At 46.6% G+C, this 19,346-nt stretch overlaps 1 protein-coding gene across 1 annotated transcript in view; it reads right to left on the bottom strand.

Annotated features, from left to right (window-relative positions):
- Nucleotides 1-19,346, bottom strand: part of LOC135805556 (mucin-2-like) — a 24,457-nt gene extending 5,111 nt beyond the window's left edge. Inside the window, exons 1-14 of the mRNA XM_065319612.1 lie at nucleotides 17,198-19,346; nucleotides 15,959-16,054; nucleotides 14,836-15,210; nucleotides 13,324-14,076; nucleotides 12,817-12,906; nucleotides 11,375-11,749; nucleotides 10,879-11,004; nucleotides 7,643-7,804; nucleotides 7,187-7,354; nucleotides 5,726-5,935; nucleotides 4,893-5,111; nucleotides 3,101-3,595; nucleotides 2,768-2,861; nucleotides 2,104-2,237 (exon numbers count right to left, since the gene is read on the bottom strand). Of these exons, the coding sequence (XP_065175684.1) occupies nucleotides 2,104-2,237; nucleotides 2,768-2,861; nucleotides 3,101-3,595; nucleotides 4,893-5,111; nucleotides 5,726-5,935; nucleotides 7,187-7,354; nucleotides 7,643-7,804; nucleotides 10,879-11,004; nucleotides 11,375-11,749; nucleotides 12,817-12,906; nucleotides 13,324-14,076; nucleotides 14,836-15,210; nucleotides 15,959-16,054; nucleotides 17,198-19,346 (5,446 nt within the window). The remainder of the gene's footprint in view (nucleotides 1-2,103; nucleotides 2,238-2,767; nucleotides 2,862-3,100; nucleotides 3,596-4,892; nucleotides 5,112-5,725; nucleotides 5,936-7,186; nucleotides 7,355-7,642; nucleotides 7,805-10,878; nucleotides 11,005-11,374; nucleotides 11,750-12,816; nucleotides 12,907-13,323; nucleotides 14,077-14,835; nucleotides 15,211-15,958; nucleotides 16,055-17,197) is intronic.

Genomic DNA, 19,346 nt, shown 5'->3' with positions numbered 1-19,346 from the left:
CATCCAACTTCTTTGGGACAATGGAGAGCCAAAATACTAGTACTGAAATTTCCCCATCTACTCCCATGTCTATCCCTCTGACGTCATAAATCCGGCCTGGTCTGGGCAAGTTAATGACGTCATCGTGATGTCACCAATTTTAGTGCAAACTTCAAGCTGGTATAACTCGGGAACGGCTGCTCCGATCAACCCCAGACCTTCACCATTGGAACCGGTGCATTTTTCGCTACAGGTTGTGGAGTTTTCATTTGAGGGTGAACTTCCCTTATTGGTCCGGCCATAACACAGCCCCTCATATTTTGCGTATAATAATAATAATTGTAAAAAAAGAGAAGGAACACATGAGAACGAGTTATGCAGCAACTATCCACGACTGTAACAAGATGATAAACGGTCAGAAAGTGCGATAATAGGGCACAAAACTGACAGGCTACTGAGACATTCACCAACCGGAGACCTAGCTCCAACACATCTCCAGTGCGCAAACCAACAGCCTTCCAACTTGGAAGGTTCATGGTTACGTAGGACCGAAGAGGGGAAGGTGAGCGCAGCGAAAATGTGCACAAGCTAAGTCCTGCGGCAACAAAGAATGCCGACTGTTACAGAACGATGACGAGACCAGTTAATTAAGTTAATAACATGACAATGCAGTCTGACTACAATTCGAAGCAGCAAAGCAACACACCACCCAACTAGGGTGGGTCAGCAACATCAGGGATAAAGGAAGGGGGAAGCTTTGTGAAAAAGAATTGTACAAAACCGGATGCCAATATCTAACGGTACTCCTCATGCATGACACTATTGTGGACGAGTTGACTACAATAACAAGTAGTTCCACACGACGTACGTTTCGCCGTGTTGTTAGTGACGGCTCATCAGGTGTGCAAAATTTAAACTCGGATACTGAGCCAGTAATAAATTACAAAGTAATAAATTGTTACAGTCGTGGATAGTTGCTGCATAACTCGTTCTCACGTGTTTCTTCCGAGTTTAAATTTTATTACTGGCTCAGTATCCGAGTTTAATGGTGTACTAGCTGTGCTAGTACTTGTTAGCAACAATCCGAACTAGCGCACACACTGCACTGCATTGCTTTGTACTGCATTCAAGACTGACGTCATGCGCTTTGTTTTGCTGCGTAATCACAAATGGCACCAGCCCATTTTTGCGGAAAAGAAAAACAAATCTTGCTTGCCCTGTTGTGCTCTTCCAGACAACGGATCGTGCTTCAGCAGTGTTTCTTTTCCCACCATCCCTCCCTATCCAACTTATTCACACCATCATAATATTATCGTACCCACTAACCGGGTCCACTCTCACAACTGGTGTTATCTAGCTATTTGCTGCGGCTCTGCCTTGCGCTATATTACATCCATTTAGCATTGCAGCTCTACGTTGAGCTAACAGCAGCTCTACTTTGAGCTAACAGCAGCTCTACTTTGAGCTAACAGCAGCTCTACTTTGAGCTAACCGCAGCTCTACTTTGAGCTAACAGCAGCTCTACTTTGAGCTAACAGCAGCTCTACTTTGAGCTAACCGCAGCTCTACTTTGAGCTAACAGCAGCTCTACTTTGAGCTAACAGCAGCTCTACCTTGAGCTAACAGCAGCTCTACTTTGAGCTAACAGCAGCTCTACTTTGAGCTAACAGCAGCTCTACTTTGAGCTAATCGCAGCTCTACTTTGAGCTAACAGCAGCTCTACTTTGAGCTAACCGCAGCTCTACTTTGAGCTAACCGCAGCTCTACTTTGAGCTAACAGCAGCTCTACTTTGAGCTAACACCAGCTCTGCTCTGAGCTAACACCAGCTCTACTTTGAGCTTCAAACCAGTTGTTTCGAAACCAGCACTCCTCAATCCAAAGATGCCTCTTTGTTGACTTGTTTGTGTGAGGGATGGGGCTAAATAAAAATAAAAATTATAGTTGATACACACAACCTTCTCAGCAGTAAACATAGAGTGGTGGCCAAAAAGCTGATCGGTCCGGTGATGACCTGACCAAGCGGACCTGTTCCGATGGGCCAGATCTACTGTACACTGCACATCACATTTCCAATCAACATGGACCCGTTAAGTTTTACAGTAGAATCGGTCCCTGTAACTTACTGACGGAATAGTTGGACAGGACAACCGAATCACGACCCTCCCGACCACGGGTTGAGGCAAAGCGGCCACTTGCATTGTTTGGCATAGTATCTTCGTATCCAGCTACTTCTGCCCCTCCCTTGCTGCTGCTGCCACTGCACACGATGTATATTGTTTCAAGAAATTACACATGCACACACACACACACATACACACACATACACACACACACACACACACACGCACACACACGCACACACATACACACACACACACACATACACATACACACACACACACACACACACACACACACACACACACACACACATATATATGTATACATGCATGTACAGACAGTGATTCACACACACACACACAAACACACATACACACTCACGCATGTGCACGCGCGCACACACACACACACACACGCATGCACGCATGCACGCACGCACCCACACACGCACACACACACACACACACACACACACACACGTAACGTTACATGTAGGCGTGCACATGGAGTACTGGGATAAGAGAGCGCATGCATGGCACTATTCCACCTACATGTCCACACAAACAACCCAGGTTTCTATATTTCCAGAATAGAAACATCCTGTACACATGTAGAATTTCCATGACACTGATGTGCATGTATTTCTTTTTCGCTCTGCAAACATACCTTCTCCTGATAAGGACAATCAGAATGATAACAATGACCAACACCAGCAGTACTCCACCAACACCAGCCCCTACTCCTATTGCCAATGTGTTTCCTGGACACGGAACAGGGGAAAGCAAGTGCAAGTAGCAGAGACTTTCTCGGCATGGTATGAAACAAGGCAAAATTCAGTGCTCATAAGTAAAGGAAAGGCTCAAATTTATGCCACCTTAAAGATTTGTTTTAGACAAGTATGTTGAAAACAAGTCCCAATTCAATGCTCATAACTTGTATCGCAATAAGAATGGCATCCAACAATCATTATTTCATGGGAGAAATGATCAGATTTCTCACCTGAACTTGCAGCAGGCCCCACTACTCCTACGGATGATTGAACTTCCATTGTGGAGGTTGATGTTGGAAGAGATGATGCTGAGGATGAAGTTGATGCTGATCCAGTTGACTGTGTTTGAGCTGTTTGACCTTGTGTTCCTGTACCGGGTCGTGACGTTTGAGATGTAGCTGTCCGTGTCCGAGTAGTCCTCGGTGCTCGGCTTGTTCTTGGTCGCGTTGTTCGTGTTGATACCCGTGTTGTCAGAACTAGAGTTGTTGGTGCCTGGGTTGTGGGGGCTTGAGTTGTTGGTGCCTGGGTTGTGGATGGTTGCGTTGTCATTCCTCCTGCTGTTGTTTGTCTTTGTGTGGTCCGTGCTACTGTGGTAGCAGGTTGTGATGTTGGAGGTGATGTGGTTGATACCTGGGTTGTCTGTGCTGTTGCCGGTGCCGTTGCTGTTGGTGTAGTTTGTTGTGTGGTTGATTGTGTTGTTGCCGCTACAGTGGGAGAGGATAAAGCTGAAACAACAATAACAACAAAGAGGTTTTGCATTCCAAATTTCGGAATTATTTTCGGAATGTGGCGGCAGGAGTCGAAAAAGTAGTCAAACTTTCGGAAGTGTGGTGGCGAAAGTGCATGGTTTTCCGAAAATATATTTTCGGCTCTTTCCTGTTTGGGAGGGCATATTTGAGTATTTTTCATGTGCGTATTTTTGTTTCCTGCTGCTCTCGCTGATCATATTTGAAAATTTTCCCACGTGTGTAGTTTTGGTTTTTGCTGCTCTCGCTGATATCGCCATGTTGACTAGATCTTCACACCCTCCATCTTCCTCTGCCATTGAGAGCCTACTGACAGTACAAGACTGTTTAGCTGTTGGATCACTCGATCCATCACTCAGTCCGTCCTCGTCTTCGAACCGCACCCAAATTCGGTTTGAGCTGCACATGGATTTGAGCCTGCTCAGGCAACTCCTATTTGTGCCCAACCCCTTTCTTCGCGGCTTTGTGGGATTCGAGGAGACTGCAAGTTCTAGCCGCTTGTCTGAGCCAACGTTTGCTGGTACATGTATCACCAGGAAGTCGACCAGAGACCACACATGCATGCTGTTGTTGGACCAGCACGTCTCAAAACCGAATCTGCAAGATTCGGAAGCAAAGAGTTTTCGGTTTTGGCGCCTTCTACGCTCTCCATTTTGTTTTGCATGGCAACCCTTGGAAACGAAGTCGAATCAGATTTTCGGAATGCAAAACACTGAAAATGACGTTTTTCGGAAAAGCACAGCTGAAAAACATTCCGAAATTCGGAATGCAAAACCTCTCTAACGATAATGTCAGTGGCAGCGGTAAGAGCGAAAAAATCAGCACTGGCAGAATCTATACATCATGCAATCTAATAGTATGAATGCACCACAGTGCCGCAGATTTAGCAAACTGGTGTGTCTACGACCCTTAAAATAGCAATAGAGTCTTTATTGCCGGAGAGGACACATTTCTCTGTTCTAAAACTCCCATGGGACATTGTACACTCCGGATTATGTGGTATTGCTGTTACCGTACATTGTACACTCCGGCTGGTGTGGTATTGCTGTTACCGTACCGCATTTCTGAGCGCAAAGGACCCATTAGCTTTGTGATAAAACTTTAGAATAAATCAAATTACTAGCTGCACATCACATCTGAACCCTTTTCTTACAATGTGTAAAGTAAATATGTGTTTATCGGCTACTGGGAACATAATTGATCCATCCTGTCATGCTGGCTACACCTTTTGTTTTTAGACATCAAAACGAGAGCCACTGGCACATCCAGTACATACCAGTACATATTGGCACTGCACCTGTCCAATTACCACTCAGTTGACATGTTAGGCTACTTCTGTTCATGGCTGGTTGGGTTCCTTTGATTATCAAGCTCTGCGGGCACTCATACATCATGACACTGCCCGGGCTGGAACTTCCACTTGATGACAATGATGTGGCGTACATTTCCCCAGGCACTGACAATGTTGGATTCCGTGGTGTTCCACAATCAACAACTGGAGCGATGGAGAAAAATTCAGTAAAGCTTAGGCTTAAAAGACAATGCGACAAATAGAAAAATCGATGCCGACATAATACCATGAAGCAATCATGCAGGAATTAAAAAAAGTGATCCATAAACGTTTTTCCTTCGATGGTCATAAGTGAACCTACATCGATTGGCGACTTACAGGTGAATAAACAATATTATACGGGCTCAAATAAAGCTACAATGTCATGAATGGAGGTTACAAAAAACTGCAATAGCAGCAAGGGTCACAGCTTCTTAGTCTCATAAACTAATCCCAAGTCAAGGTTGACAACCCGGTTTAGAGTGTGGTGCCAGGTAAAGTTGTACCTGGCCAACCCATGATCCTAGAGTCAACCCTAAAGCACACACTGCTATGGATAACAACTCAACTTCACCTGCACTGTAGATGACAATACGTGTGCTGCAATATCAATCACTGATGCGGGAACATGGATGTTGACATTCACACAAGTTCACAACGGCAGGACACTTCGTATCATTGTTACTGGGAGTTTCACGAGCACTTTCGCAAAGTCAACTGCAACTCAGCTTTGTGTACGTGAATGGCTCTATGCAGGACCTCAATATTTGAGACCTTACCCTGACAAATAGGATCAGACGATGACCAACTGCCTGATTCCAAGCAAGTAAGGTTGATACTAGTTGTTGGTGGATCTGGAGGCAGTGCTGACAGGAATGATACCCGGTATCCACTCACACATTGTACTGTGACAGAGCTACCCACACGCCTTGAGAACATTGCTGGTGCATAGGTGCCATTGGACAGCGGACGGAGAATTGGACATTGCACTAAAACAAAAAAGCAGAAAGGAAAGTCGGATAGTTTTAAAAACAAAATGCAAGCCGTGAGTGCGGTATGCTGGCGTTGACCAAGCTACTCTACATTACTTCATGGTGAGCCGCAAGCCAGTAGCGCAAGTCGGAGCTGCGGATACTACAGTAGTGGTGGCAAATATTCTTTAGTTTATCCTGCTCCTATTGAAGCATCGCTTCTGTCCATCAAAATGCAGGGATACTTCAGGGATACTACCGCATTGTGGTATGGATGGCATCTTGAGTATGCCACAACGTTATGCGTGTGACCAGTCTTTGGAAGAAGTGGAGTATCAGCTTTGCTGCCTTAGATTTGTTGCGCAAAGCTCGGGAAAACAAAACAAGATACTAAGCCAACTTGTCTCCATTGAGTCTGGCCTTCAGCAATTGATATTCACCAACCTCCTCATCGACAAGTCATCAAGGTGATGTGGTGGCTTGGCAAAGGTTCTCGGGGAGTTTGAATCCATAGGTAGGGACTACTTTTGATGGTAGTTTTTGCCCAAATGCTCATTCCTATGCGTCCTTAGCTCTAGGCGCCTTGTGCCACTACCATTTCCGATGGAAAGTTATTAAGTTAATAAGCATGAAGCATACACTGACAAACCCAATTCCTGCACCTTGGTAGTGGGAGGATAGTCGAACAGTGTTTACCAACAGGTTTGGGGAAGATGGCTATGCTTTTCTTCAATAGCTCGTGCGAAAGGCTTCTAGCACATGTAGGTATAAAATACAATAAAATTTCACGGTTCGCGTGAGACTCGACCGGAGGCCAAGTATTCCGCATCTGTAGGAACGCCAACATCCTCTATGGATCAAGGCACCGATGCAGCTCCTAAAGCGGTGGGAGGTGAGTAACTTAAATCAGACCCACCACACAGTGGTATATATATCCATTGAAAATAATGAGGCTTAACACATTCTCAACTTCAACCAGAAAACACCTTGTTCGAACTAAGTATCATAAACGAATAGAGGAACATTTGAAAAACTGATTATGCACACCCCGATAAATGCCAAATTGGAGAAAAATTTCAGCGAAGTGTAATCAAAAGGTCTAGGGGCACCAACAGGCAACATTTCACATTCAAAATCTGACTAGAACCATTTCAGAACAGATTTAGATACAAACTGCACATAGAATGAATCCATTTTGTGGGCATTGTCAGAAAAGTAAGAAAATGGATTTAGTGGGTTTTCACTTTCAACAAGAGATGATTTACTTACATGGCTGACAGCAATTTCCTTGAAACTCCGCACATGACACAACCACGGATTCCCGACCTAGACATCTAAAATTCTTGTAACACGTTATATTCACATGACTTCCATTTAGTTGAGTCAAATTTCCAGAATTGCTGTTAAGACGGGGCAGTGAGGCAGCATCACAGCTGCCTGTACGAGAGCAAAGACAACATACATTACCCAAACATGAACTCACTCAATGGTTAATTTACAATCAGGCATATCGCAAATAGTGTCAGGATCACAGCAATCCCAAGACGAGGACACATTCACGAACGACTCGTGCCAACCTCTAATTAAAACGACAAAACATTCACAATAACTCTATTGCCAACCAGCAGTCTACACATATCTCTAGGCATAAGTGGAATGTGGCGCAAAGTCCATGAAAGACTCTGCTTTACTGAAGTGCTGGACAATCCCGGGAATCTAACTTACTAGGCAGTGTTGGTGGTTCATTACTACAGCCAAAACCAGAGCCACGAGCTATTGGGCTGCTCTCATTTCTACATTGTGCTGTCATGTTCCTGCCAGTCACTGGACACTGGAACAGTATGTCAAAACTATATCCTTGAGTTCCATTGCTCCGGCACGATGTAACTGCAGAGGATCAAAAAGATTTTGATGAATGATTTGACCATTGTATTCTTTAGGTTTGGCAATTAAAAATAGACAAAGCTAAGGGTGTCCTCGATTGGCGAATCCGGATTGAGTGCGAGCAGGTGGTGTGGTCCGAGCAACGCTCGCCTTATCGAACAAAGCAAAGTTGTAGTACGCATATCGTACAAAGATTCTGTGAAAGCTGTGAAAAAGAGTCAAAGTCCATTTCAACTCCAGCCACTCCCGGTGTGTGTGTGGGGGGGGGGGGGGGGTGCACTCCAACTACACCTACTCCGGATTCGACCAAACGATCACGCCCTTAGCTAGTTGTTGAAGTATTGCACATTTACTACCAGCATCATGGTCTAAGACACTGTATCAATAGTGGCAGAGAAGTATGAGCTGGTCAAACACAATCTCGATCACAGTGTGAATTATACACACTACTACAATGCCAATATGCACTTTGGGATCAGGTATAGTGGCATCACGGGCTTATCTCTGTGTGGCGAAGAGTGCGTATTTAGCAGGCAAAGTTAGCATCCAAATAGCATTTCTAACTCTGGAATGTTATCTTTCTTTACATCAATTTCTCATCATTGATACATGTAGTGCTATTGTCTGCTGCTACAAAAGTCCTGAACAAAAAACAGGCGCTCGCCTAGAAACATCCTGTATCACCAAAACGTGATTTCACCCCAATATGCACTGAATACAAAGACTTGGTTCACACACATGGCACTTTCTTTGATTGAAGAGTGAGATTATTGGAGAGAGAGAGAGAGAGAGAGTTGAAGAGAGAAGCAACGCAATATAAAAGGCCTGGGTAGCTATGGCAAACATGGGCGCGCAAGTAGCTACCCAGGCCAACGGAACGAAAGGTGAGTATGACGTAGTACGGGTGCATGCAGGGCCGGCCAGCTTAGGAAAGGTTGTAGGTAAGATTGTACGGGAGGAGGAACCTAACAGTACAATCTATGATCGAGAACTATAGGCTGGAAATACAAAATTGTAGAGTCCTCAGGCTCGGGAGAGTGATCAATGTTCATGCGAACAGAGCTATCCTACACACAAGACACAGAGCACCACACATCTTCATTGTAACTACTAGTTTCATGCCCTTAGGCAATCATCAGACAGCTCAGTCGAGCTGATGATTGCCTATGAGCATGGAACTACTAGTCACAACGAAGATGTGTGGTGCTCTGTGTCTTGTGTGTTGGATCGGAATTATATTAATTTTACAAAGATCCGTGGGTCGAAGGGCCAATGCACTAGACTCTACCCAGTGAAGTAGTCTAAATTACTCTGAGAATGATAGTGAATTTCCATTAATAAAACGTTAAATGGGAAGTTCGGTACAAAAGGAAACTTTCAGGGTCCGTAGAGTTTGGGGCGATGAGTTGAATGGTCTTTTTTTGTCCAAGGAGGCTGCGATTTATAGTTTGTCAGATATTCCCCATCAACCCTGAGCGCACAGTTTACCTCATCCAGGTGATGACGTCACAGCGTGCAGCCAGGTAGCTACACCGTCAATTTCTGTACAAAATGGCCAATGTTCGCAAGGCGTTCGATTTGGGAACCGTTTTTCCGGGGCGTCGGTACCAATGCGGCAGACGCGGCCAATGCCGCACCTTGGAGGAGTCTGCACGGCGCTGCTGCTGCTGCTGTTGTTGTTGTTGTTGTTGTTGCTGTTGCTGTTGCTGTTGCTGTTGCTGTTGCTGTTGTTGTTGTTGTTGTTGTTGTTGTTGTTGTTGTTGTTGTTGTTGTTGTTGTTGTTGTTGTTGTTGTTGTTGTTGTTGTTGTTGTTGTTGTTGTTGTTGTTGTTGTTGCTGCTGCTGCTGCTGCTGCTACAGCAGCTACTGCTGTGGCTGTAGTTACAGCCCCTCTCGTTGTCAGGAAATGTTTGCTTGTGCTACTTCTCATCATATCCAGTTGACTTCTTATTATGACTTTGTACGTTATAATTTTGTTGAGCTCCGGTTTTCCCCTTCATTCTAACTCAAGTGCAGTTTAGCGTGTATTGGCTTGTGATTTCCTTTCTTCTGTTTGCTTGGCATTTTATCGCTCCACAGGTACCCCCGGTCTCAGGTGCTCTCACATTTGTGCAATTGTTGATTTTGGTCCTGAATTGTCCTCCCTGTTGCTCTGCTACCGTCCTCCTCCTTCCTCCACCTTTTTTTCTTTTCTTAATTGGCCTCATTATGGCATTCGCTTCCATGTAATTGGGCTTGTAGCCCGTGTGTACTTGCGAATTCAAATAAAAATATACATACATACATACAATACTTTAGTCCTGTGACTTAAGAAGTATTGAAATATGGGCTAATCGGGCCCAATTTTCCTAAACATTTCCCAGGGAGGACCCCGGACCCTCCACCTATTCATGGCCGCACCAATGTCGAATAACTTCCGACGCCCCAGTTTGTTGCAGCTTCTTCGAACCAACATTATTCGACTCAGTGCTACAAAAATTGAATACCCTGAAATTTTCAGTTCTGCAAATCATCAGGTTATCCCAGGTTTAGGCCGTTTTCTGATTTGGACTTATCACGCCCTCTGCGTGGTATGCCATAGTCAACATAATCATCACACGGAATAGTACAGTCATGTACTGCATTCCCGCACTGTCGTACTCCCGTGCGAATCATGTGGCACAACAAGTACAGGGATTTGTCATGTACACGACGTATTCAGGGAAGGTGCACTCCTCCGGGCCAGTGGGCTTGCTTTGGGAAAGATATATTTTAGTTTTCATGGAACAGTCCAGTCTCATGTATGCTACAACGATTAGTCAACCACTGTAAGGTGACAAAATAGCAGAATGTATACATGTCATAATAATGTCGCACCATACGGAATTCTGCTCCTTGTGTCCAAGCCTACGGCACACCACTGATACAAGTATAGACAACCACCTGTACAAGTAAACGTTATTTTTATCTTACATTTCGATCATGCACTGAACATAGGAACCGAGTGGAGTGCCATGTCTTACATACAACATTAGCTGTTCATGTCTGCATTGTGTAGGCTGAGGAAGGCTTGGTTGACTGCATAATGAATGATCTTACCATTTGTACATTGCAGTGGAACGTGACATGGACCATCAGCACTACTGCATGTGTACGTAAATGATGTTGCATTCTGCTCTCCAGAACAGGAGTAGTATATCACTGTTGTAGTCTCTCTAACCACACCTACAAAAAAGCACATGAAATAAAGCACAAAACTAACTAAGCAGTTTGCTTCAGCTTCGGCGACTCATGCCGGTAGAGAAGACGCTTGTAGAGTTGTGCCTTCGCAGCTCATGCCGCATTTAGCTAGTTCACTGACGCAAAGCAGAGCTGCCACGACGGCAATGAAAGTGATATGCCAGCTTAGGTTCCCTGGCAAAGTATACTAAGGCCTTGACAAAAGCGTTGCCATTGGTCTTAAATTGGCCAATTTTTTTCTTGTAAGTTACCCTGTTAGGAAGCTGAGAAAGGACAAGGATGCAGCAGTCATACTGTGGGTTCACAAGCAAAAGGAATTTCATTAATATCCACAGACAAGTAAGTTCAGACTTACTGCATGAAGACGAGGCATTCAGCAGCGTTAGAGTGTTTTCCATGGCAAGTGATGTTACATTGAGCAGTCGAATCACATCCATAGGTTCACTACCTCCAGCCAGTGTGATGCGGTTTGCTTGAAATAGTTTGTTGGTCACAACAGCTGTCAGCACTGTCGTAGTGCATGGACTACCAGATAGACTGAATGGTGGAAGATGCTGCAAAGGCGCAGGTGTGCAGCTGCTGGCACTTTGTTGCAACGTCAACTGAACTGTGCAGGGCAGGTTGAAGACAAAGCCTGGGTAACCAGGTGCCGGTACACCATCCGGGGGAGAAAAGAAGACTGTCTCTGTGTTCATCAGTCCGCTTATCCCACCATTCAGCTGATATAAACCTGGGTGTGATACAAAACAACATATAACACACTGGGTAACATACAATGTAGTTCTACTAGAAGTGATGTACTGACCAAATTGTCACTTTTCAGTGCGTAAAAGTGCAAACAGTGTGGCAGTTTCCATTATGCAATGTCGCTACACTGACTGATGCCCTCCATGATCCCTGCAAAAAGTCAATGTATCGGCTTTCTAACACTGAATCAGACCTTGAAAAGCACTCCTGGCAGAATTGTACCCTCTAGGGCTCACTAATAGCTGTATTAGGAATACAGGATACTGAGAGAGATCACAAAGAGGTACAGAATGTACTTGTACTATGCTTGCGCTGAATCATAATACGGCCCGTAAGTTAGGCAGATTGTACAACTCGGGACAACAATTTATAAACATTGCATTTCCCCGATTGTAAGCCGTGCCTCAATTTTCAACTGTGAACCATATTGTTTCAATATACTGACACAAGCAGGATAACATGTTTGATAGTAGGTGACATCCCTCTCTTGCCCAGTTTCGTGTGGAAGGTACAACTTATACTCGGGGACATACGGTACACCCGGGGAGTTATTCAAATACCCTAAATGCAAGCCTGTCAACTACTTTCCATGCACATGAAAAGCAGTAGCACTAGAAAGACGTGGAATTACATTCATTGCATTCACGGGAAAGTCTCATGCAAACCAAGTAAGTTGTGCACGGTAACTGAGTGGCAGTAAACCAGGCATAGTATTCCCTTCGTACTACTGACAATTGCAGTAGGCAACATACTATTGCCGTCGGGTTGGGAGCTAACGATGGGCTATTCGGATACTCTCACTCACATACACACAACTCAGAAAAACAGTTTCTTATTCTGATTGCAAGGAGAGTTCAGGAAGAAGGTAACCACACTTCCACAAGAGAAAATGGTAATATCATGCATACACGCATGCACGTAGTGGGGCACACAACTGCGAACCCCGCACGCAGCGCAACGCCAAAAGGGACTTCGTAGGACAACAATATATTATTATGTCAGAGGTTGTCGAAACATTGACATTGGTCTGCACGCTAGAAGTAACCTTACCAGAATTCATGCCAATTTCCTTTGTCCAGCCACTGGTAAAGTTGAGGAATATGCAGCTATCGTCTTGTGCATCACATGTGAATGCTATATCTAAAAATGACATAGGATAGAGCACACAGAATTAGAGAAGCTAATTCACTGGAAAATTTCTCAGGAACCCTAGGTTGAGACTTACTGGCACTAACTTTAGTTCTTATCACCCAATATTCTTTATAGTAAGTCCATCGTGTATTGCCAAATATGGAATTTATGAATAATGCATGCGAGTATGCTGTGATCCAGGGTGCATTGTTCAACTCTATGGCCAGCACCCTACACAACCATGCCCAGGTGGCTGTTCGGGGTATTAGTGGTACAAACTATTTGTGCAATGGGCTTATTCCATAGGACTTAGAACCTTCTCAGCGGCCACTGCATGTGCTCTCTGCCAGAACTCTAGGCCGCAGAGACCATGCCTGCAATGGTGACAAGTTTATTGTGAAACAATCATGAACACAAGGAACTTACCGGAAGGTACCGCTGTTGGTGGTTGAGCAGTTCCCAGAGGGGTTGCTCTCTCATTGGTTGTGGAAGACTGGGTTGTTGCAGCTCCAGTTGTTGGAGCTTGGGTTGTTGGTACTTGAGTTGTTGGCAATTGGGTTGTTGGCACTTGGGTTGTTGGTGGCTGGGTTGTTGGCGCTTGGGTTGTTGGCGCTTGGGTTGTTGGCGCTTGGGTTGTTGGCGCTTGGGTTGTTGGCGCTTGGGTTGTTGGCGCTTGGGTTGTTGGCGCTTGGGTTGTTGGCGCTTGGGTTGTTGGCGCTTGGGTTGTTGGCGCTTGGGTTGTTGGCGCTTGGGTTGTTGGCGCTTGGGTTGTTGGTGCTTGAGTTGTTGGCGCCTGGGTTGTTGGTACTTGGGTTGTTGGTGCCTGGGTTGTTGGCGCTTGGGTTGTTGGCGCTTGGGTTGTTGGTGGCTGGGTTGTTGGTGGCTGGGTTGTTGGTGGCTGGGTTGTTGGTGGCTGGGTTGTTGGCACTTGGGTTGTTGGCGCTTGGGTTGTGGGTACTTGTGTTGTTGGTAGCTGGGTTGTTGGACTTGTGGCTTGTGTTGTTTGTGCTTGGGTTGTCGGTGGCTGGGTTGTTTGGGCTTGGGTTGATAGTGCTTGTGTTGTGGGTATTTGAGTTGTTGGCACTTGGGTTGTTGGCACTTGTGTTGTTGGTGATTGCGTTGTTGGTCCTTGGGTCATTGGGGGTTGGGTAGTTGGTATCAAAGTTTCATTTGTGACTTCTATAAAATGAGAAAATAAAGAGGAAAGACAAAATCGTAATCGACTCTTTACGCCTTTACAGAACACAAAGGCACAGAGCACAGAGTTGGGTGGCATGTGGGTGCTGGCTGCAAGTGAGGCAATGTGTTTCAACATAGAACACATGCAACAAACACAAAGGGAAAGAGAGACTGGCTAGACCTTAGAGATTGGCTAGACCTTAGAAAGATTGACTAGACCTTAGAGATTGGCTCAACACGAAGCCCAAGTGAGTGGCTCCACATAGAGCAGGGAGTAAGAACATGTATATCGTCTTCCAAGTCGATATTTTGTTGATCATGCTAATGTCTAGTTCATCACCTTTCAGACCAGCATTAGAAGTTAGTGTGAGGTTCACAACATGTATACGAGACCCCTACAACCTAGTAGCAAAGTGTGTATGGTTTCTCACAATTTATGGAAGCGTGGAGTCATAAGCAAGGAAGAGGGCATGGTGGCTCGCAAGGAAAACGCACTAACAGTTTTTAAATGTCTAGAGTAATTACAGTACTGCTCAATGAAATCCGCTCGCAAGAAGCAAGTCTGTGCCCTGCACCTGTGTTCACATACCAGTGTATGCAGGTCTAAGGCCCAGCGCCCAGCGTGGCACTAGCTCCCTTGCTCGGATTTTCATTGAGTAGCGCTGTACTAACGGCAGCTGAGAAGGATGGACGAAAATTCTGCCGCAACGTGCCAATACCTGCTATACCGTATTTCTGCGGAATGCATGCATTACTTACTGCATGATGATGTAGCATTCCACAGATTTAGAGTGTTTCCAGCTGCGAGTGATGTTACATTGAGCAAATGAATGACATCTACTGGGTCACTGCTTCCTCCCAGCTGAACTTGATTTGCTCTAAATAGACTGTCCGTTACATCAGCTTGAAGTACTGATATCGATGGAGAACAGAGTCCACCAGCAACACTGAATGAAGACAGGGAATTTAGTACAGCAGCCGTGCAGGAATCGGATGCATTTTGCTGCAATACCAGCCTGACTGTACATGGCAAGGTGAATACATATCCTGAGAGACTGGGTACAGGTGCACCTTGCGGAGAGGCAAAGTAGATAGTCTCCACACCTGTGAATCCACCACTCAACTGGCTTACACCTTGAATGGCATAACAGTAGAGAGAAGAAAAGCAGCACAATAACTATGTGGTCTGGTGACATTGTGCCTGGAGCATCTAGCAAAGGTGGAGTGCCTGGAGCATCTAGCAAAGGTGGAGTGCCTGGAGCATCTAGCAAAGGTGGAGTGCCTGGAGCATCTAGCAAAGGTGGAGTGCCTGGAGCATCTAGCAAAGGTGGAGTGCCTGGAGCATCTAGCAAAGGTGGAGTGCCTGGAGCATCTAGCAAAGATGGAGTGCCTGGAACGTCTAGTAGTGCTGGAGTGCTCGGAAGATTTGCCGGAGATTTTTCCGGCTCACTTTCCGAGAATGCTATTCCACATGGAACCTTTTCCTAAAAAGTCCCTTTAGGGCCTTCACATCCACCTCTGAGGCACAGGCCTGGCTGAAACTTGGACTATCACTCCACAGCTAGTCCACTAACAAGATATATCCTCAGAATTTCTTGGACTCAGTCAGCAAAGTCATTTTCAAGATGAAGTTAACAGTGCTTTTAGATTAAAAAAAAGAGTGCTGGAATGCAAACCCCACTAAATCCATTTGTGCCAGTTTTCAGTACGACCCTAAATCTGAATCAGGTCACGGAGTGCTTTCAGATCATACCCCGGTTCAATGATTTTTATCATTGGTTATGCATTCCAATTTGTTTGCAGCTTACAGCGTATTAACTACATTTCGTTAGTGGGATGGTGATATATATAACAGAGCAAACGTTTCCAGAAAAGCACTTACCAGAATTCATACCACTGCCCTTGGTCCATCCGCTTGTGAAGTCCAGGAAGACACAACCACCATCTTGAGTTTGTGAGTCACACATGGATGTCATACCTGGGATGAAACAAGTGCAGGAACGCAAATATTTGTGTAAGCAAACAACGATAATTATCCATGAACAGCAATACACACCCGTAGTGAGGAGGTTACATACAGAAACCACCCATATGGCCATGTTCATTCTGTGCACATGTACATGTACTAACTGCTGCATTGTTTTTTGTGATCTTCCTGAATCATGTCTAAATCTCCTTCTCCACCACGGTCTTACACTACAACCGTCGTAATTATCTGTCTCTCCTATTTTAATCCCTGATGAAGTCCCAAGGTCAACAATTTGGAGAGACATAAAATTTCCGACGATTGCAGTGTAAGATCATGGTGGATAAGGAGATTGAGACATGACTAATTGGCTCCAGTGGAGCCTCTGCATATTGTAGAAGGTACTTCCTGAATCAGTCAATGTCAGGCCAGGCGCTGTGCAGCTAAGCCCAGACCGATGAGCACTTGCATATGCACCGTAGTGTGTGGGGCGCAAATTAGACTCACACGAGAGGATTTCACTGTAGAAGGGATGTGCATTATTGTTTTGATAACACAGCATGGGACCCGGCGGAGTTTGCCTGCTGAGGATGGTAATTGAAAAAATGGTGAGCGTGCGAGAGTTTGGTTGGAAACGGAGCATGCGCATTCTGTGTTAACATATTTTTACTACAAATACGCAACAACTTCTTTCACATTAATCCATTATTATTTTCACGACTCTTTGTTTCAACTTGTGCCCATTTTGTGCAAAAAGAAGTATTTTGTGGACAGCTCATCATCATTGGACTCTCCAAACGTACGCTTTCTATACATGTAGATACGTATTGGAGGTGCCAGAGATAGGTTTGTTGTGGACACTGAGACATTTTAACAACATGGCGCATCTTTCTTGAATGTGACACTTTTTCATGCCCAGGAGCAAGATAAGTCAACCAATTGTTTTCCTAGTGCTTCACTATGGAGACTACCTTGATTAAGGCTAGTATGTGTGGTGGATCTATAAACACAAAATAATCCACAAAAGCAGGCTGATAAAAGGCGTGTACAGCATAGGTAGGTAGTGCACCACTCCAAATGAACCCCAAGCTACATCTCTGAACTGTCTACAACCATGCAATGTATCTCATAACAAGGTCAATGGAAGATACTTACTTGACGGCAATGTGGGTATCACTGTTGTGGGAGATGTGGTTGTGGTTGCTGAGGTTGTGGGTGCTGGGGTTGTGGTTGCTGGGGTTGTTGGTGTTGCAGTTGTGGTTGCTGAAGTTGTGGGTGCTGCAGCTGTGGGTGCTGCAGTGGTGGGTGCTCGGGTTGTGGGTGCTGGGGTGGTAGGTGCTGCAGTTGACGGTGATGCGGTTGTCGGTTCAGCGGTTTTTGGTTCTGCAGTATTGGGTGATGTGGTTGAGGGTGCTACAGGTGTGGTTATTGCGGTTGTGGGTGCTGCGGTTGTGGGCCCTGCAGTTGTGGGTGCTGCGGTTGTGGGTCCTGCGGTTGTGAGTGCTGCGGTTGTGGGTGCTGCGGTTGTGGGTCCTGCGGTTGTGAGTGCTGCGGTTGTGGGTGCTGCTGTTGTGGGTACTGTGGTTGTGGGTCCTGCAGTTGTGGGTCCTGCTGTTGTGGGTCCTGCGGTTGTGGGTACTGCGGTTGTGGGTGCTGCGGTTGTGGGTCCTGCGATTGTGGGTCCTGCGGTTGTGAGTGCTGCGGTTGTGAGTGCTGCGGTTGTGGGTCCTGCGATTGTGGGTCCTGCGGTTGTGGTTGCTGCGATTGTGGGTCCCGCGGTTGTGGGTGCTGGTATTGTGGTTGCTGCGGTTGTGGGTGCTGGGATCGTGGTTGCTGCGGTTGTGGTTGCTGCGATTGTGGTTGCTGCGGTTGTGGTTGCTGCGGTTGTGGGTGCTGGGATTGTGGTTGCTGCGGTTGTGGGTACTGGGAATGTTGTTTCTGCGATTGTGGGTGCTGGGACCGTGGTTGCTGCGGTTGTGGTTGCTGCGGTTGTGGTTGCTGCGATTGTGGTTGCTGCGGCTGTGGGTGCTGGGATTGTGGTTGCTGCGGTTGTGGGTGCTGGGATTGTGGTTGCTGCGGTTGTGGTTGCTGCGGTTGTGGTTGCTGCGGTTGTGGTTGCTGCGGTTGTGGTTGCTGCGGTTGTGGTTGCTGCGGTTGTGGGTGCTGGGATTGTGGTTGCTGCGGTTGTGGGTGCTGGGATTGTGGTTTCTGCGGTTGTGGGTGCTGGGATTGTGGTTGCTGCGGTTGTGGGTGCTGCGGTTGTGGTTGCTGCGGTTGTGGTTGCTGCGGTTGTGGGTGCTGGGATTGTGGTTGCTGCGGTTGTGGGTGCTGGGGTTGTGGTTGCTGCGGTTGTGGGTGCCAAGATTGTGGTTGCTGCGGTTGTGGGTGCTGGGATTGTGGTTTCTGCGGTTGTGGTTGCTGCGGCTGTGGGTGCTGGGATTGTGGTTGCTGTGGTTGTGGGTGCTGGGATTGTGGTTCCTGCGGTTGTGGTTGCTGCGGTTGTGGTTGCTGCGGTTGTGGTTGCTGCGGTTGTGGGTGCTGGGATTGTGGTTGCTGTGGTTGTGGGTGCTGGGATTGTGGTTTCTGCGGTTGTGGGTGCTGGGATTGTGGTTGCTGCGGTTGTGGGTGCTGCGGTTGTGGTTGCTGCGGTTGTGGATGCTGCGGTTGTGGTTGCTGCGGTTGTGGGTGCTGGGATTGTGGTTGCTGCGGTTGTGGTTGCTGCGGTTGTGGGTGCTGGGATTGTGGTTGCTGGGATTGTGGGTGCTGGGATTGTGGTTGCTGCGGTTGTGGTTGCTGCGGTTGTGGTTGCTGCGGTTGTGGGTGCTGGGATTGTGGTTGCTGCGGTTGTGGGTGCTGGGATCGTGGTTGCTGCGGTTGTGGGTGCTGGGATTGTGGTTGCTGCGGTTGTGGGTGCCGGGATTGTGGTTGCTGCGGTTGTGGGTGCTGGGATCGTGGTTGCTGCGGTTGTGGGTGCTGGGATTGTGGTTGCTGCGGTTGTGGGTGCCGGGATTGTGGTTGCTGCGGTTGTGGGTGCTGGGATTGTGGTTGCTGCGGTTGTGGGTGCTGCGGTTGTGGTTGCTGCGGTTGTGGGTGCTGGGATTGTGGTTGCTGCGGTTGTGGGTGCCGGGATTGTGGTTGCTGCGGTTGTGGATGCTGGGATTGTGGTTGCTGCGGTTGTGGGTGCTGCGGTTGTGGTTGCCATGGTTGTGGGTGCTGGGATTGTGGTTGCTAGAGTTGAGGGTGCTGCAGTTGCGTTTGATGGAGGTGTGGTTGCTGTAGTTGTAGCTGTTGCAGTTGCTGACAT

The sequence above is a fragment of the Sycon ciliatum genome, chromosome 1 (genome assembly GCF_964019385.1).
Source record: "Sycon ciliatum chromosome 1, ocSycCili1.1, whole genome shotgun sequence".
Taxonomy (NCBI): Eukaryota; Metazoa; Porifera; class Calcarea; order Leucosolenida; family Sycettidae; genus Sycon; species Sycon ciliatum.
Note: the sequence above shows the minus strand (reverse complement) of the source record. Positions and strands in the feature narration are given on the sequence as shown.